The sequence below is a fragment of the Diachasma alloeum genome, unplaced genomic scaffold (assembly GCF_001412515.2).
Source record: "Diachasma alloeum isolate Michigan unplaced genomic scaffold, Dall2.0 Dall_scaffold_00198, whole genome shotgun sequence".
In the NCBI taxonomy this organism is placed as follows: Eukaryota; Metazoa; Arthropoda; class Insecta; order Hymenoptera; family Braconidae; genus Diachasma; species Diachasma alloeum.
The window spans coordinates 1,420,596-1,440,567 of NW_021680363.1; the positions used below are offsets into that span (position 1 = coordinate 1,420,596).

Here is a 19,972-nt window from a genome sequence, read left to right on the forward strand (position 1 = left end):
ATTTTGATTTTTTTCATTTTGGAAAATGATGAGAAGTTGAGAACAGGTGTGCAAAAATTTAATAGGAGAAATCAGGTTGCTTCAAGCGATTCTTATTAGTAGGGGATCATAGGGGGAGGTGGGGTAAAATACAAAATTTCGGAAAATTATCCAATAAATCCAAGTAACGATTATTGCTATCGTCCTCATTTTCCCAATTTTTAAACTTAATTTTTTTCTTCTTACAAAAAAATCAAACAAAAGAATTTGGAGAATTTATGCTTAGGAATCTATTGATTTTTTTCCGTGAAATATTTTTTATAGAAGTGCGATAAACTTTTTCTTCACGCGTTTTTAATGAATATGAAATTTCATTCTTTACCATCATATTTACACCCGAAGGGTTCGTAAAAATAACATCATAAAATTGTAGTGAGAGTAGGTAAGCAGGTGTTCGAATACTAGAGACCCTAAACACAGGATTAGGCCAGGATTTGATGGTCTGACCCAGCACAGCAGGAAACAACCGTGAAGATTCTGGTCATTTTCCCCTATTTAAAATATCATAAATTCTCAAATTTCTGCATCACGTAGTTCCAAGAAAATGTATTCAGTATAAAATATAATCGAGTCCTTAATTTTTCGTTATCTTCAAAACTATTGGCCCAGCCCCAAAATAATGATAAATAATTAATAATCTATCGTAAAATGTACTTCCTCAATTTTTCATTATCCAAAACTATTGGTTCCACAACATGATATTAACAGCCCATTATTTTAGTTGAGGATAGTCCCACAAAAAAAATCTCTTCAAATCCCCCACCCTCAAAAAATTAAATTATTATCCAGTAATTCGTCATCCATGAGAAATAATGAACATAAAATTCCTTTAAAAAACGTTAAATTTATCTGAAAATCCCTTGAAATCTCAAAAATAAAAATAAAATAAAAATATTGATTATTGATATATCATTACTAATCAATCGTAAACGATTTCCAATGCAAAATGCATTTCCTTGATTCTCAATTATCTCCAAAACATTCAATTCTACAATAAAATATCAAGAGCTTGCTTCTTCAGTTGAGAATATTCCCTCAAAAAACGTCTCTTGACATCCCTCACCCCCAAAAAATTAAAACACCAAGTAATTCGTCATCCATGGGAAATAATAAACATAAAATTCCTTAAAAAAGCGTTTAATCGTATTAAAAATCAAGTGATGCTACAAGAGTTGCCAATAATTCGTTTAACCATTTTCGAAAAAAAAAAGAATTCCCAGTGTCAGGGCAGTGTCGTGTTAGATAATTAATTACATTTGAGTATAATCGACATTTTTCGTTTAATGAGTGAATGAACTTGTAATCAAGTGTCAGCGTGTATTGTCATTCGATTAGTTGAATAGAGGCCTGAAAACTTAATCAAATTTTTTTACATTTAAAAAGTATTAAAATCGTAACCACGTATAAACTATCTACAGATAATAAAAAGTTGTGATAATAAAATAGTTAATCAGATGCCGACGAAGCTCTCGGTGTTGTTTTTTTTTCTCATTCATCTTAAATCATGAATCTTATAATTATTGTTTATGGAATGTTATTATTGGCTAACAAACATCAATAATCCTCGAGAAGTATGGCCTGTGGATTTAATCGTTATCTCTATGGTATGATAAAATTTATTTATTAATTTATAAGTAAATTTATTAAGTAAACTATCGCCTGGTGGTCTCATTCTACTCGTACTGTCTGTACTGGAAGTATTATTATTATTTTTTTTTCATCAAAAACTTAACAATTGCGCATTGCGAAGATGAGGCGTTAAGCTACCGGGTATTAAACAATTTCAACGGATAAAATACATATTGTTAATGTACATTGTGGTTGCAAATAAAAGCATTAAGACCAATGCAAGTGGTGAAGGGGTGAAAAAAGTTAATTTTTCCACATTAAATATGAAATTGTCACGATAACAAATTGTTCAGCGAGAAAATGTGAAATTAGTTTATTTCTCTCGACATTTTCCATTGAAAATACTCTGTATCGGGATAAATGCACATTTCAAGAGATCCCTTTCAACTCATTATTACTTCACCCCTTCTTTAATAAAAAAAAAACAAACAATTAAAAGAACGAAGAAAAATACTGGTACTTGGGAAGTGTAAATTCCTAACATAAATGCAACTTTATCGTGACAAATGGACAATCTGAATCGTAAATCATAACAGTTTAGTTATGAGTTATTCGAACGAAAATATATTTAATCACAAATTGAGTACATCCTCTTCGTCAATGGTTTCCTGCATTTTTTTTTTGTTTTTCCACACGAATATTGAAAACAAGTGATTGAAACTCAATCATTGACAGTAGAATTCCCTGTATCAATGTAATTTTTTTCTTTTGACGCGTTGAGTTCGTTGAAAATTTAGCATGTGCTACTTCACTCGTAATACTATAATCTGCATACAAATCTAAATGTTCTTTTTTTTCTCGTCATGATATAAAATTTATTTCGGCATAGGTATAAATTCTATCTATCGCCTTTGCAACGGTGATTAATCGTGGAAAATTCTAATTATTGATAAAATAATGGGGGCATTAAAATATATGCAGTATTTCTGGTAATTTGAGGGTGGAAAATATGCAGTCTGTAAATTAATTCTGAGAGCTTATTTCCTCGGTTCTCGGCATCGTTGACTTGGATTTTTCCGTTGTCACTGTGATCGTTTGGACTTCTAAGTTGGCTAGATCTGCAGCGCTAATCTGCAAAATGAAAGCATTCAACATTGACCATTGGTGGTTCAATTGACTAATGAAAATTTTGTTAGTCAACAATTTGTTATGATGGGATGTCACTAACCACCAGTTGAATTAATGAATGGTTGGTTAGTTTAAGCAGTTACATGCATTACGAAAAATAATCATTAAATCAATTGATTTTTAAACAGCTCATGAGCAAACCTCAACATTGGGCGGTAGTGTAATTGTTGCATGCGTTGTTGTTGTCTCGGTACCACTTCGTATTTCTCGTTCTACTGTAGTGCCTACAAATTATACATAACAGTAACAAATAAAAATAAATTAATATGAAAAAAGAATTTAGCAGTGGAGATTTAGAGGAAAATAAAGGCGAATAAGAAAATTGACTTTTTTAAACTGACGATAACTCGAGATTGGTAGAGTGAAATTTGAAAAATTTGGCGCCATTTTTTAGATATTTTTATAAACTTCAAAATAAGACCAGATTCGTCCAAATTGTTTCATTTCAACAAGAGATATTGAAGGTACAAAATTGTAATTTTGCTTTTTTCCTCAATTCAATTCTCCATTCTTCGACGAGACGTTTTCCTACTTCACTACTAAATCTTTCAAAACATCAATTAAACAATGCGGATATTCTTTGCATAGAATAACAATATTTATCGTCATTAAACAAATAAAACGATGAAATACAACAAATAAGCTCAACGACAAAAATAATAAGAAAAACTAAACTCACTATTAACTTCTTGGGATTCACTACTCTGATTCGTTTCAACTTCACCATTAGTGGTGCCATTACTCGAGGTCTGTGATATCACAGTTGTTGTTTTAACAACAACCGATTGATTTTGTGTTGATATCTCCGAAGTGCGTGATGTAACTTCCATCTTGAGGCCAGCAAGCCTGTTATGAAGATCCTCCGAGCTCGTTGCATTTCTGAAAAGTGAACTGTTACTGCCAAATAGAATGGCAAGTACCAAGAAAAAAAAAACCCAAAGGATGAATAAAAAAAAATCAACAACGAAAATTAACGAAAATTTCAATTCAAGTTCTATGTACAAAGGAGAAATCATAATAGTCTTACAGCAGATGGTCCTTAACGCTGTCGATAGTGATGTCACCGATGGAATTAATGTCCTGTCGATCCTCGTCTCCATTGATATCATTGGTGCTCGCTGCTGGCCTCAATGATGGCTCTTTAGAGTCATTATCACCAGCTAAAAGGGACAATTTTACACAGACAAGCATAGCGACAAGATGCAGACGAACTTACGGGTAAAGGGGATGTCAAATGAACGACAAATGATTTATCGAAAAATAATGCCAATCACCAGAGGAAAAATTCACTTGGCTTAATATTTCAAAGACCTTAAGGCCCAGGTGCATGATCTTTCGAACGTTATCTCGATTGTTTTTCCATCTTCATAGTGTAAAATATAGCACAATTTCCATTGGATTTTACGTCAGGCGGGATCCCCTAAAAATTATGATTGTACAATAAAAAACAGTAGAAAAAAATTAACATTTTCAAAGAGCGTTTTTAAGAAAGATTGAGAAATAAGTTCGATAGAGAGGAAATAGTGAATGCATAATTTATCGTGGGAAATATCGGTCTGACAGGCTTTGATACATCAAATTCAGTAGCGAAGTGGTAAAACGGTTCAATTCGACTTATCTCCCAGTTGAGTTTTTCAGGAATATTTCCGAATCTAAGGGAGATAGCGAAATTTTCGTAATTACATTTATTGTAGCTCTCAATTGGCTCTACGAAAAAGGTTATAACAAAAATTTTGCTATCTCCCTTAGATTCCGAGATAATGATTGAAAACTAGCCAATAGTCAAAATTGACTTGAATCGGTTTACCACTTCACTACTGAATTATAAAGTTGCAATTTCCTCCCTATTGGGTTTATTTCCCAATATTATTAAAAAAAGCTCTTTAAAAATGTTCAGCTTTTTTTCAACGTTTTTTTGTCTGTACAATCATAAGTTTTTGAGAATCCAGGAGTATGTAAAACTGAATAGTAATTGGAGATCATTTCAGATTATGAAAATAAAAAAAAAACAACGAAGATCACGTTCGAAAGATAATCCAACCGGGTCTTAAAATAAAACTTTTCGAAACAAATCTGAATTTTTTGAAAACTTTGTCACATGAATTCTCTGCAAGAAGTTGATGGAAAAATTTGGGAGATGACTTAAAAAAATTGTTCCTTTTATAAAAACGAGGTGATGTGAGTTGAGGGTAATCTGAAGAGGATAAACAATTTTAAGAAATATTTGAAAATACGAGGTGGAGAAATCCTTGCGGCAGAGGGAGCAATCCAAGCAAGATGTCGGCGCCTAGAACTCTGGGCCACCTCGTATTTTTGAACATTTTAAAAATTCTTTATCCTCTTCAGATTCCCTCCAACTCGTTTCATTCAGTTCCTAAAAAAAGAACAAATTTTTAAAGCCATACTTCACATTTTTGCATCATCCCCTTTTGGCTCAGAATTAATTACTAAAAAAATTAAAAGTTCAATAACTAATTACGCTTGCACTAATGATCTTGAATGATTCAGGAGCTAAAGTTATTTTTTTGTTAAATAAATGTAAACATCAGTGAATTATTTATTCAAATTAATTATTATTCAGAATGATCAGATTGAAAGCCAAGTTTCAATTTCCCCCGGGTGATGTGAAAAAATCCTGTACTCACTGGATCCAACGATGCCATTCTCCGTGACACCCCTAGCCGCCCCTGGGGCCTCAATCTCCTTCTCCCCAGTCCCCTCAACCACCCCCTCCTGCTCGCCCTCCCCCTCCCCCTCCTTAACTGATTGCACCGAGCTGACAGTTGTCTCCGGTGTTGATCTCGCATTGGGAGGTAAATTTAAGGCACAATGTGCTTTTGTAACATTATTAACAGACAGTGAAATGCGTTCAAGCTCTGAACTCGAGTGAAGATAAAGTGCCTCACCACCTCTGGTAAAAGTGAGTGACGAAATGCCATTGATATCCTCACGTTTAATGGCAGCTGCATTAAGCTGTCTCCTCAATTCAGGTATACTCAGTATCAAACAGTCGCCAAGATTGGTGAGACAGAGTAGACAAGTTTCCTCGTGAGTGCCAGCAGGTTCAACGGGACAAGTGAACTTGGAAAAACCTGTTTTACGAACACGCGATCCCTCATGGGCAGTGAGTTTATACTTGCAGAATGGCTTCAATGATGGCAAATTGAATATCTTGAACTGCTCTTCACTGGCAATGACAACGCGATGAGGTGCAGTCATGTCTGGCCCAGGTGCAACACCTTTTTCAGCTTCAAAAGGCTCGGGCAATGGTACACTAGATCCATCGAGAATTGTAATGGCTATCACTGGTGCACGATGCTTAAGCTGAATTTCCTTGCCAAGTGTGCAAACAACGTCCTCTTCAGCCCTTCTGACACCAGCAGGTATGGCAAGTGTGAAAACATAGACAGTACCGTTGTTGGTGCCAGCCCAGAGTGTTGGCGTTGTATTCTGCATGCTGACGATGAAACTCCTAGCGAAGTAGAGACTCCTGACCATTGAACCAAGTGAATCATCAGCTGGACGGGCTTCAATCTGTCTCTCAACAGGTCTGATATCAACAGCCCCCTCTCCACCAATTCCACCGGGAGACGGTGGCTCTGGTTTTTTCTTCTCGGTGACATTACCCGAAGGACTGGCTGTGGTAGCTCGTCGCTGGGACCTTCCTTTCCTCAATCGCCTGAAGGACTCCCTCAATGACTTCTTGAAGGATTTCCTTCGTGAGATCGGTGTGTCACCAGAGCCTGATCGATCATTCGGGTTCAATGTGCATTTAACACTGACCGGTTTATTCCGAGTGTAATCGAAGACTGCGAGGCCGTGGGCTGTTCCTGCAGCCATCAGTCCCCATTCGCTGTGAATCGTCAGTGCTGTAACAGCTGCTGGTGGATAAAGTTGGACGAGATTTTGAGGCTGAAAACCCGTGGAAAATGAGATCTCAGCTGTTCTCACTGGGAGACTGTCGTGACCCTTCCAGGCGAATCCATCGCGATCGTTGACAATGTTCATGGTGACGGCTTTCATCTGCTTCTGTGTGACCTCCGGGACGATTTTGGCCACTATTATGTGGCCTGCAGTGCCTGCTACGATGAGGGTTGATGACAGTGGGCAAAGGAGGATCTTCTTGACAGCAAGACGAGGATCGTCCGAGTAAGGATCGAAGGTGCCGACCTTTCGGAAGGGCGGCCACTCCTCCTCGTCGTCGTCTGGCGACTGCTCGAGAACGTCAAGATGCTCACCCGTGAACAAAAGGGATGAACTGTATTTGTACAGAGGGGTCAGGGTGACACCTGAGGCGTCCCAGAAGCGGATTGTTCCGTCCTCGTGACCGGTTAACAGGAGATCTCTCTTGTTCTCCGTCAGCTTCTTGTTGCCCTTCTGGCAGAGAAGAACACCACCGTCTATCGGCCACTCTTTATCCGAGTAGAGGTGCTCGGTCTGTGTTTTGCCGGACGTTACGATTGAGCTCCAGAGGTCCTCGGGGACGTTGGGCACGTGTTGGGAGCATGTGACTGCACTCGCGTGGAGGGAGACGAGGTACGGAAGGGCCATCATCTTCCAGTCGGGGTCTGTCAAGTCTATTGCCACAATTTCCTCTTCCGCGAGGATTATCAGGGCCTCCGGGCCGGGGATGTTTTTCAAGGGATCTTTCTCGTCGGTGTCGTCTGAGGACTCCGTTTCCACGGGGGGTTTAGAGGTGACAACGAAGAAGTCTATTACTTTGGAGGTCAGGTCGAATACCACGTGCTTTGATTTTGTCATTGCGGTTATTGTGTGACGGTCTCCGTAGCTTGAGCGGGGCATGCCACCGGAGAAGAGGATCATCTCGTCGTCGCTGGAATTTTATTTGGGGGCTTCAGAATTTTAGGGGTTTTGAGATCATTTGAGGATTATGTAAGCTTTTTTGGGGATTTTGTTATTGTTTGGAGGTTTGTTATAGCGGAATTGAGGAACGAACGTTCTTCAAGTTCAAATGTTTTGAAGTTTTTGAATGTTCTTTAGGTCAAATTTCAACATTAGCATGGGTCAAACGTTCTTAACAGTCAAACGTTCAGGTCGAACCTTCTTCAGGTTCAAATGCTCTCACGTTTTAGACGTCCTTAGGGGTTAAATTTCAACATTAGTGTGGGTCAAACGTTGTTAAGGGTCAAACGTTCTTGACGTTCAAATGCTCTCAAGTTTTAGACGTCCTTAGGGATTAAATTGCAACATTAGCGTGGGTCACACGTCCTTAAGAATCAAGCGTTCCTCAGACTCGCAAGTTTAGATCGAATGTTCGTAATGATCAAACACTCTTCAGGGTCAGTTGTTACGGTTCAAAAGTTAAAAATGAAATTTTCTCAACGGCCATTTTTAAGGGTCAAACGTTCTTAAGGATTGAGCGTTTAAGAATGACATGTTTTTCAAAATTTCTTAAAGAGTCGAGGGCAAAATTGGAGCCTCACCGAATAAATAAAATCTGCAATATTCATGCTGGCATAAAAATTAATCTTTGCCCTTTTTGAACCCTCTCGACATTTTCGGTTGAACCTTCCACTTTCACAGATATTTTGAAAGTGTCTTGACCTTTTTCATGACACATCAACCCTACAATTCTCCCAAATTACAATACCAATGAAATATAAACATATTACTCACTCAGGCAATCCGTAGACAAAGATTTTCGATATGGCCTTGCATGGAAATGGTCCATAAACAGTTGTTGGTTCGGGTGTTGAATCATTACCAGGACTCCAAAACATGTATGATCCATCATTGTGTGACGATACAAATCTGTCCTCAGATATCCAGTGAACCGATTCCAGTTGTTGATTAGAAATAAATGTCTGGGCACGGGAAAATAAACCCATCAACTGCCGACACACACGTTCGTCCAAAGGAGGAAAGAACAACAAAAGACACAAACGACACAGTCAGTCTATTTAAATTCCCATCTCCAGACCCATTATCAATGTGTAACATAACATTTGTTCATTTTTTTTTCTTCTTTTCATCAACAACTTGCATACAAGGCTAGTACTTTGCTCATGTGCATTCATACGACATCACGATTACGATTAATTTGCGTAATTTAGGGAGTTGTCACTCACCTGTTGAGCGCCGGGTGTGGCTTTGTTCCACAGAACCATGAGGCCACGATTGTAACCAATGAGGATGCTGTCGGGATGGCCAGGCTGCTCTGCTATAGCCTCCACCGCTCCTGGATTCTTCTTGTAGTCCTCAGGGACACTGTTAATTCGTCAATCATAATTTTTCGTGTACTCCAGTTCAATCGGTAAATTTGAAAAATGAAGTAAAAAAATAGTTTGACAAAATGGGAAATATTTGATGGTGAATATCTACTGGGAAAATGATGTAATTTGAAAAAATCAGGTCTCATTGTGAAGCTTATGAAAATACGTTTCAAATGGCGCAAGATTTTTTCAATTTCACTCAGCCAATCTTGATTTATCGACAATTCAGTAGTGAAGTGGTAAAACGACTTGAGTTGACTTGGGTTGTGGCTGAGTTTTCGAGGAATATCTCCGAATCTAAGGGAGATAGAGAAATTTTCGTAATGAACTTTTTTGTAGATCTTAATCCGCTCTACGACAGAGGTTATGACGAAAATTTGGCTATTTGCCTTAGATCCAGAGATATTCATTGAAACCGACTAATAGTCAAAATCGACTTGAGAATATGGTAATTTTTCGAACATCAAAACTTTCATTTGAGCACCATTTGAGCTTAAGTTTCCGGACATTTTGCAATGATTTTATTATTTAAACTTTGCAGGTCTGAATTTGAATCTCTATATGGACCCGGTAGAAAACATTTTAAAAATCTGAAAAAGATTAGGAAGTTTACTTTTGAAGAAATATTGATAAAATAACTTGAAAAGTGCAATTTTGGTAAATTACCAACATTTTCTATAAATAATTTAAACAATCAATTTTCCATCATAACAATCATTTGTTTGGCATTGTAACAAATTTATTCATATTCAGAATTTTACCAGAAATCGGTTTCATCTCTAAAAACTTAAGGTTTCCGGGAGTTAAAAAAACTTAAATTATTGATTTATAAACAATAAATAAAAAAAATAATTTATGATATTATTCATGATTTTTTTCAAATTGTTTTCAAGCAATTTAATTCACAATTAAATTGACTTGCATATCCTTAAACTACCGTTAACAGTTTTACCCTTTCGCTACTGAATTAAGGACAGGATTTATTGCAGTAACTGTTCATCAATACATTACTCACTTCTGCATAACAACATCTTGATAAATAATATTATCAGACATTTTAAATTTCTTCAAATCCAGGAGATAAATATTGCCCCCCTCAGTTCCAAGGAGTAAATTCTCTCCCGATGACTCCAGACACATTGCCGAAATTTTCTTCAATTTACCCTCAAGTGCCAATGACTTTGTCTCCACAACTGAATTCTCATTAATCTCCCACAAGTGGAGGGAATTGTCATCGCACAGCGACACGAGACGTCCCTGAAATACCATCAATAACGCATTAATGCAGTTTTACCAGTTTCATCTTTACCTTTTCTTTATTTTTTCCCCATATGTTCGGGAACTAAATGGATTACTACAACATCGAATCATCACACCACTGCTCTCTTAATTACGTCTGTGCATACAGGGCTTGTTACGCAACCGACACTTCACCGGCTTCTCACAGTTGTTACACTGTGCATAATAGGTATTCGTAATAAAAACAGGGAATAATTGTGGAGATACTTTTTGTAGTCTGCTGAAATAATTTCTGCTCTACTCTGCTTTTTTACAACTTGGGATCAGTATTTGCGCTGTAGCACGTGCCTCGGAGAGAATACGTAACGGGAGATTCGAATATTTTTTAGATCAAAGGTCTGTTCTGCATGAAACGGAAACTGGGGAAAAATTTGATTTCGGCGAATCTAGGGGCATGTACTGAAAATTTTATGGGAAAATTGAGCGAATCCGCTGGAAAATTCTATTCGATTTCTATTATTTGGAATTTTTGGTAGTCAATGGAACATATTTTATAGAAATTATGAATAGATTTCGATTTTTCTAAACAAATTATTCTGTTGAGATATTTCTTATAGAAATTACTTGGCTCAAATTTTTTGTTTTAAAAAAAAAATTTTAATGAAGAAAAGAAAAATAGAGTGGAAAGAATTTATAAAATTCATGTTAAGGAATTTCAATAGAAAAAGTTTTCTTTATAAAATAGTATATCAATTTTTTACTAAAAATAATTGATAATAAATTTTTATATTCAAAATAGTATAAATTTTTTCTCTATAAAATAGATCCTATTGGACATTTTCTATAAAAAAACACAGTAAAGCTACGGAATTCTTCAATAGAATCAACCAAAACCTACTAGAATTTTGAAAAGAATTACTCAAATTTCCCATGTTTTTTCATTTTATTTTTCTAAATAAAAAAAGAAGAAAAATAGAATGAAAATTCATGTCAAGAAATTCCTATAGAAAATGTCTCAACATCCTCCTGCGATATTTTGGCCCTCGAAAATCCCCTGAATTGAATTTTTCGCTGTCAAGTATTCCGCTGGCCCCAGCTTCATCTACTCTGTTATGTTTGATAGATTTTTCGATGCCACATTAGAATCTCCGGGCATTGCGTGTTGACCGGACATTTACCGTTATACAGGCGAACAAAAGAAGTGTCATGATGTTACTCTATGGCGTGTCCACTACAATACTCCCCTCTTATACAATGCGAATGGGTTTACGTTTTTCCATCGGTGTAGAGAATAGATTAACAATACAAATTGAATTGTTTTTGGGAGGAAATTGAGGTGAACTATTTTTTTATGGGAGATGAAGCCCATTCGTAAAATGTCATTACTAATTTTGGCATCATAATGCGGTTTGAAAAATGTTGGGACATGTTTTTGGTGCATAAAATTATTCGAACACCTCTAAATAAATGAGTGACTTTAAAACAAAATATCGAGGGAATTCAAATCTTAACAATTGTTCTTTTTAAACACAATTGTAATATATGTTTCTCCAACTCAATCAAATTACTTCCAATATCAGCACTATTTTTCTCCCCCCCCCCCCCAGTGCAATTTGAGCCTCCCATATTTCATTGTTCCCAGAAAGCTATGATTACCCAACCCAACATTTACCTCATTCGGTAGTGCAATGATTCTGGTAACAGCATTCTCACCGCTCTCAGTCGAATGTTGTCCGTAAAATTCAACACCAGGCCTTCCAAAACTATTGTATCAATATTAAATGTGGGTTAAGGACTGATAAATTCAACTGTAACGAATCAGCGGAAATGAAAACATACGAAATACGAAACGTATTTCATTACTGGATTGAAACACATCTCAAATATCAAGGCAGTAGTATATCAAATCAAAAGTATAATATTTTATTCTTGAATAGAGTTGTCAAAATCGTGAATGAAAAATAGAGATTTTTATTCATTTTTTTTAATCGAAAAGAATAATATTTTGGGAAAAAAGAAAAATTCTTATATAAAAAATTATTGAAAAAATATGAATACTCATGAATAACATGAACTTCAATCGAGAAGAGGAAATCCTTGAATTAAAAATCAATTTGTTCTTATCAAGTCCCAAAAGAAAATTCAACGAATAAAAAAATCACTACAAAAATGAAATCGAAAAAAATTATATTCTGGGGGAAAAAGAGAAATTTTCATATAAAATTTTGTTTGAAAGAATATGAATACTTATAAATATGTAGAATATTTTGAGTCATATCACGGCATAACATGAAGTCCAATGGAGAAGAGGAAATACTTGAATTAAAAATAATTTTTTCCTCATCAAGTCCCAATAAAAAATCAACTCTAAAAATAAAATCGAAAAGAATAATATTTTGAAAAAAAAAATTCCCATATATTTGATGAAAAATTCCCATATATGAATATTTATAAATATTTATAGAATATTTGGCGTCATATCGTGGCATAACATGAGGTCCCAATCGATAAGAGGAAAATCCTTGAATTAAAAATGAGTTTTTTCTCATCGACTTCCGAAAAAATTCGACGAATGAAAATTCAGTACAAAAATAAGTATAACGTAATGATAATAACGCCGAAAGGATACACTTTGATGGCACCAGAGGCAGTGCCGATGATCATCAGCCGGAGGCTCGCATCCCACGCAAGAGCGGTCGGTTTGTTGGGGAAACCATGCTGGACAGTCTGAAAAAGAATGCGAAAATCACAGATGAAACCCGAAACATTCACAATTAGCGTGAAAATTTCATTCACATTGAAACATTCCGATGAATGAATATTAATAACGTGCCACATTCAACCAGAAAATGCAGCATGAAACATATTTTTCATTGATATTAAATAAAAGCCACATTGTATATCTATAGAGTCCACACGAGATGCTGAAAGTATGTATCCGTATATACAGTAAATTGAGGAGTCGGGCGTTGCCTCCAATTCCAATCCCACTAAAACCCCCTCGTAATGATTTCTCCACTGCGGTTAGTATGATTGACATGCAATCAACAAAGTATGTGAAATACCAATCGCAAATAACAAGAATGTATAATTGTAGACTCTCCCTTTCTTTCTCTAGCCCAATAGGGGGGCCCATATCTCTCATTTCGATAAATTGACGCACAAATACGACTGCTGGCGTTAAATAATTTTACGGAAAAACTTGGCGAATTCAGTGGAAATTCTTATAATGATTTATTTCCTTTCGGACTTGGAGAGGAGAAAATTATACTCAATTGAACTATTGAAAATTCGGAAGCTTGACTTCATTTTTTTTTTACGGAATAAAATCAGTAATTTGATTCTTCTAGTGAGATATTTTCACTAGATTTTTTTCTATAGAACATTTATGTAGAAATTTCTATGGGAATTTCTACTGAAAATATTTCAATAAGAATAAGGTGATGGAATAAATTATAAATAAAGCGAATTCTATTGATTTTATCTATTCAATGTTTTCTACTGAACTTTTCTTGAAAAATCTATTAGTTTTTCGCCGATTTTATTCGAAAATTCTGTAGCTTAATCTACATTTCTTCGGTAGAAAATGTGTAATGAAAATAATTTTATAGACAAAATGAGCAGAATTTGATTTTTCTAGTGTGACATTTTCTATAGAAATTGCTCGCCAAAAAAATTTTCATTTTTTTCCTATAGAACTTATATAGAAATTTCTACAGAAAATATCTCAATAGAATAAGTTAATAGAATACATTATACAACAAGCGAATTCTATCGATTTTTCTATAGGATTTACTGGACATAAATTTCCCAATTTTTTTTTCCAATAAATTTAGATAATTTCAGCTTCGGAATTTCTATAAAAAATATTTCAACAGCAGTTGTACCAAAACATCAAATTCTATTCATTTTCTCTGTAAAATAAAAAATATTTTGTGATGAAAAACAAAACGCGGAGAAAATCTGAAATTTTTCAATAGAATCGGCGAACAAACTAACAGAATTCTCTGGCAATTTTTCTGTTTTTCTATAGAAATTTCTTTGTGCGTGCGGTGGGGGAATTTTCATTACATACTGCATTGCGTGCAGGAAACACTCGCCGATAGACACCAGGAGGCTAAGTTTATCCGTGTGTTTACATAGGCCTTTCATTTTTTTTCGTTAGCGATAGATAAGATACAGATCTTTGTGAGATGTCCAACTGTTGTGCGGCTCAAACCATCCGAATAAATGAGACTCGGGGAGATAGCAATGATGATTCAATGTTTCTTTAGAATTTAATTTACGGATTAACCAGTCGGTTATCTTTAAAGGAAATTGGGAAAAATGTCGATGTTTTTCAATTTCTCTATATCTTCGGAAATAATGGCACGATTTTGACGATTCCAGTCTCATTTTGGAATTCAAAAACATCTCTTTGAAGTGCCATAAAATTAATCAAATTTCACTCTGTCACTCTACGGGATACTGGGGCAAAACGGGGCGGCATTTACTTGTCAATAACTCGAGAACTGCAGAGTGGAATTTCCCGAATCTTTTTTTCATTTTGAAGTTTAAAAAAATAACTTCAAAATGAATTCTGATTTATCCAAACCGTATCATTCGGTCACGATGTTTAACTAAAATTATATCTTGGATTATTATTTTCTATTCGCGATTTATAGTAAAAAAAGGAATAAATAGAATCAAGTTCTTCACATGATGATGATTTTTCATTGATCATGATTTTTTAAAAAGAATGGGAAAAATGTCGATATTTCCCTAGTGAATTTTCCGAATCTTTTTTTCATTTTGAAGTTTAAAAAAATAACTTCAAAATGAATTCTGATTTATCCAAACCGTATCATTTGGTCACGATGTTTAACTAAAATTATATCTTGGATTATTATTTTCTATTCGCGATTTATAGTAAAAAAAGGAATAAATAGAATCAAGTTCTTCACATACATGATGATGATTTTTCATTAATCATGATTTTTTTAAAAGAATGGGAAAAATGTCGATATTTCCCTAATTTTCCATCTCTTCGTAAATAATTGATTGAATCAAACAGATGTTCGTAGAGATAGCAGAGAAATAAGTTCACAACATCGATTAAATTGTCATAGTGCGACGTTTCGCTACATATTTTAGCTTTATCAGGTCCTTGACATAACTAATGTCCTAAATGCTAACAATAGTGCACGAGCACCTATTTGCAGTAAAAAACTCGCATTGACATCACAAATCAAATATAAAAACACCGAAAATGCGATGACTGCTTGCTCTGAAAGTTGTCAATTATTGTTATTATTGTTAATTATTGACGCATTAATTATTGTTTGATTTTGATGAATCTAGTCTCATTTTCAACTCTAAAAAGATCTCTTTGAAATGCCACAAAATTAATTAAATTTCACTCTGTCAATTTACGGGATACTGGGGCAAAACGGGCGGCATTTACTTGTCAATAACTCGAGAACCGCAGAGTGGAATTTCCCGAATCTTTCTTCATTTTAAAGGTATTTTTTGAAACTTTAAAATGAATTCTGATTTATCTAAATTGCATCATTTGGTCAGGAGATATCGATGTTTGAAGACGCTTAAATAACATTCTATTTTCAATTATTCTTTTTTGTTCGACATTTATAATAAAAAATAACAATTAGAATCGGTTTATTCACGTACACCAGCCCCAATCGATCGACTGCAACCGGAGTGATCCAAAAATAGATGGAAAACCACAAAAATTCAATTACAGGAAAACTAATTAATTTGTGGGAAACCTCGTAAAATCCGGAATGAAACATGACGCATTGGGTACTAACACTCGATGTGTACATTGGAATGCGATAAAATCTCGTCGGAACTAAATCCACTGCTAAAACCTGACATGGCTTCTAGGTTATTATCCCCAGGCACTGGATACATAAAAACCTCTCAACACATTTCATTCGAAAAATCCTAGACTCGAGTTATTGAACTCGTTCTCAATCCTACACAGAGGTGGGGCAAAATGGACCTCTCAAAATTTCCCATGTGTCTCGATGAAACGATAGGATTTTCAAAAATTTGAATTCATCATAATCTCTGAAAAAAAATCTCGCAAATGTCGCAAAATTCGTTGAATTTCCCTCAACCAATTCCCAATAATCGACTGGGGTAAAACGGAGTTCGGTAAATATCTCGTGACCCAACGATGCGATTTCAATAAATCAGAGGTCATATCAAAGCCTCGAAAAATACCTTTAAAATGGCGCCTGTTTTTTTCAATTTCACTCAGCCAATCCCGAGATAATCGCCCCCTGAATCCCTCCCATTTTGCCCCAGTGTCAAATAAACACCTCAAATGTACCGGAAAATGGGAGAATGCATACGTCAATGGGGACTAATTGCATGCGTCACCACGAAATGTAAAATCCCATGATCTATGAGTATTCAATCTACCTTTCTAAATGCAAACAGATCCTTCAGCAGCTTCTGCCTCTCCGGTGTCGGCTGTTGGCTCTTTCCCCGTATGAACTTGAGCATTTTGACGATTTAGAAAAAAATTGAAAAAACAAAATAGGACTCCTTTGCGGACAAAAATAACACTTGTTGCTCCTCCCTGAATGGGACTTATTCCCTTTATCCTGAATCGTAATCCGTTTTTAATGAACAAAAGGGTTAAGTGGTTGATTGGGGTTCACGATCACCGGCACACTATTTCACACTGCATTGATACCACCTTCAGCCTGTACTTTCCACTGTGCATTTAGCTTTGTGACAAAATAATGACTCTCGGCCCCACCGTTTGTGCCCTCCACAATGCGAATATTTCGAGTTGAGGTGATTTTAAACGTAAATAACTTGTTCACATTTGCATTGGTGAATTAAATTTACGGTTATTTATGGTTTTTGAATCACGTATGCCTCGCATATCGTGTGCAATCACTTCACTTTCATGTGTCAGGGGGGAGGGGGGAGGAGAAGAAAAAAACGCGTTCGACCTCCTCTACTGGGCCGTAGACTCGCGTGCCTTTCAACTGTATATCGAGTGGATTGTAATGTCGTTGGGCATCACTGGCAAAAGAGTCGACAATTCGTCGAGGCTTTTGCCGCTACTGACGATATGGCGCCACTCGACAATTGCCTTTTCCTCTCGTCGTGAATATTCGAGCTTTTTCGCCGATTTTACGATCGGAAGGTGTCGGGCGCTAACGCAGGCAATCGGGGATCATCGGGCTCGGGCGTTTCCGGACGGCATATTTTTGAATGAAACGGAGGTTCGACGGTCGTATTTAGGCGGGAATTAGCAGTTTGATTCTTCAGTTTTACAGATTTTTTGAGGGGGAAGGCGAGTTCGCAGTCTACTGTTCAAAAATTTTAGATTAATTTTTCGCGAAAAAAGGTTGAATTCAATTTAAGGGGAAATGGTGAATGAAATTTCAAGTTTCGTGGAAAAGGCAAGTCGCGATTTTGTGGCGGAAGGAAGACGGAAATTCCACGATTTACATGAATTTTTAAGTGAAAATGAATATTCGCTGAGAAATTCCCTTGAATTTCCAGGAAATTCCTTTAAAGTTCTTGGAATTCCAGGAATTTTAAAGGAATTTGTTGAAAATTCACAGGAATCTGGAAATCAAGGAGAGAATTCTCTGAATTTTCCTAATTTTTCATTAATTTTCCAGGACTAATTGGACTCAAATTTACAGTTGCCACTCATTTTTCCGTGAAATTATGAATTTTCAATGACAAAATTCCTTGAAATTTCAGTAGAAATGTTAATTGTTAGAAATTTCCAAGACTCTCACTGGAAATTCCAGTGGAAAATATTGAACATCGCAGGGGAATTCTTGATAAAATAAAAAATTTTGTTTTGAATTTTTTCTATTTACTTCAACATTTTTGTTGGGAATTACTTGTTTTGATATTCATTTCAATGAGAATGTTTCTATTACATGATTATGTTTAAAACGATATTTTTAATGATTCATTTATTTGTTTTGGGGATAAGGGGTTTCAGAAGAAATCATGAGAATATTTTATAACTGGAAAAATTCTTTATGAAAAAAGTGCTCCTGATGTTTTGTTCAATCACTCATTGAGAGTATAATTTAATTTTCAATTTTTTTGTAAACTGTCTCATAATGTTCTACTGTACAAGTTCATTCAGTCCCTCTGAAATTAACCTTGAGACTTTGATAATCATCATTGACTACATTTGTCATATTCAAATGCGCGATAAAGGGCGCATTTTCCTTTCCTTACTCCGACATTAACAGCTACTTTTATCTCACGATCAAGATTATGTTTCAACCGATATTATCAATGATTTATTGATTTGTTTTGGGGATAAGGGGTAACAAAGAAAATCATCCGAATTTTTTATAACTGGACAAATTCTTTAAGAAAAAAGAGCTCCTGATGTTTTGTTCAATCACTCATTGAGAGGATAATTTAATTTGCAAATTTCTTCCGAAGACACGTGAATTTTCACTTTGTTTTTCAATTTTTCAACTCCGTAAACTGTCTCATAATGTTTTACTGTACAAGTTCATTCAGTCCCTCTGAAATTAATCTTGAAACTTTGATAATCATCATTGCCTGTATTTGTCATGCCCCCAATCTTCAAATACGCGATAAAAGGCGCATTTTGCTCTCCTTCCTCCACCATCAACACCTATTATATCACCAACTGGAGACATCATATTTATCTCACGATCAAGATCGCGACTTTCCTCCAAAATATTTTAAGACATCTCCCTTGTAAACCTGCGCATTTTCCACAATCATCATTTCGTCTTCACGAATAAAAGTATCTATTCGGTAATTAAGGGTGCCAAGTGAATTTGGAGATGACCTTGAAAATTGACATTCACCAACAAAGTTATAATTTTTTAAATTAATAGTATTAGACAGATGGTGAACATCGGTGAGAATTTTAAAATTTTAGAACTTACGGATATCGAGAAATTAAATAAACAAAATCAGTCTTATACACGGCCTCTTATGGAGTTTTGATTAAATTGAACGTTTCAACCCCCTAGGAACTCAAGAAAAATTTGAAAAAATTTGAAGATATGGGGAATGATGTGTTCAATGTGATGGCGACAAAAAACAATGGGGTACCGGGGTGAATAAGAGAGATATTTCAACCCGCCGTACCCATTTGATCCCATGCTTTCTCGAGGTTCGTCACGCGAAATAGATTATTTTCCGCATGTATTTTCTCGATGTCTGGTTCCGGTTGCGGGTTTGAAATTTCGTCGGATGGATGAATACATATTTCTCCAATGATGGAGGGAAAGAAAAAATTTTTTTTGAATCTTTTTTCAAATTCACTTGGCACCCTTAAAACACACAGTTTAACATTTTCAGATTTAAAAAGGGACTACTATCCACAATTACGCAATACTCGTCATATGAGAACCACATGAATAAAAACTGGTTATACCGCCGCATATAGTAGCATGTGTACATGATGATATCATAATGTTCTATTCGTTGTTGCGTTGCAAAACTCCTCTCCCAAAATTTTAAAAATTTTAAAAACAACAATTAGTCTCCAGACGGCGTTTCCCACTGGAGAACGAGATCATAATGTTTATGGGGGATTTTTATGGAGTACTGTGTCATTGATAAAATTTAATATAATCGTACAATTATACAATCCCACTTGATCCATTGACCGAACGAATATACGTTTGTCATTGGACACTTGTGTGAGTTAACCGTAGGTGTAT

General features: G+C 35.5%; 1 protein-coding gene across 5 annotated transcripts; it reads right to left on the reverse strand.

Annotated features, from left to right (window-relative positions):
* Positions 1 to 1,160: 1,160 nt before the first annotated feature.
* Positions 1,161 to 17,319, reverse strand: LOC107035511 (lethal(2) giant larvae protein homolog 1). 5 transcript variants are annotated; one of them, XM_015252959.1, is made up of 11 exons: positions 16,695 to 17,319; positions 12,898 to 12,995; positions 11,941 to 12,031; positions 10,045 to 10,286; positions 8,886 to 9,024; positions 8,434 to 8,621; positions 5,442 to 7,630; positions 3,824 to 3,956; positions 3,476 to 3,693; positions 2,938 to 3,020; positions 1,161 to 2,739 (listed from the first exon to the last, which is right to left on the reverse strand). In XM_015252959.1, exons 1-11 carry the CDS (start codon positions 16,776 to 16,778, stop codon positions 2,632 to 2,634), a joined length of 3,573 nt encoding a protein of 1,190 aa, XP_015108445.1. In that variant the 5' UTR covers positions 16,779 to 17,319; the 3' UTR covers positions 1,161 to 2,631. The 5 variants fall into 5 exon arrangements, with proteins under 5 accessions (XP_015108445.1, XP_015108444.1, XP_015108442.1 ...); XM_015252958.1 differs by having other exon boundaries at positions 3,476 to 3,675; positions 8,434 to 8,648; XM_015252956.1 differs by having other exon boundaries at positions 8,434 to 8,648.
* Positions 17,320 to 19,972: the final 2,653 nt, after the last annotated feature.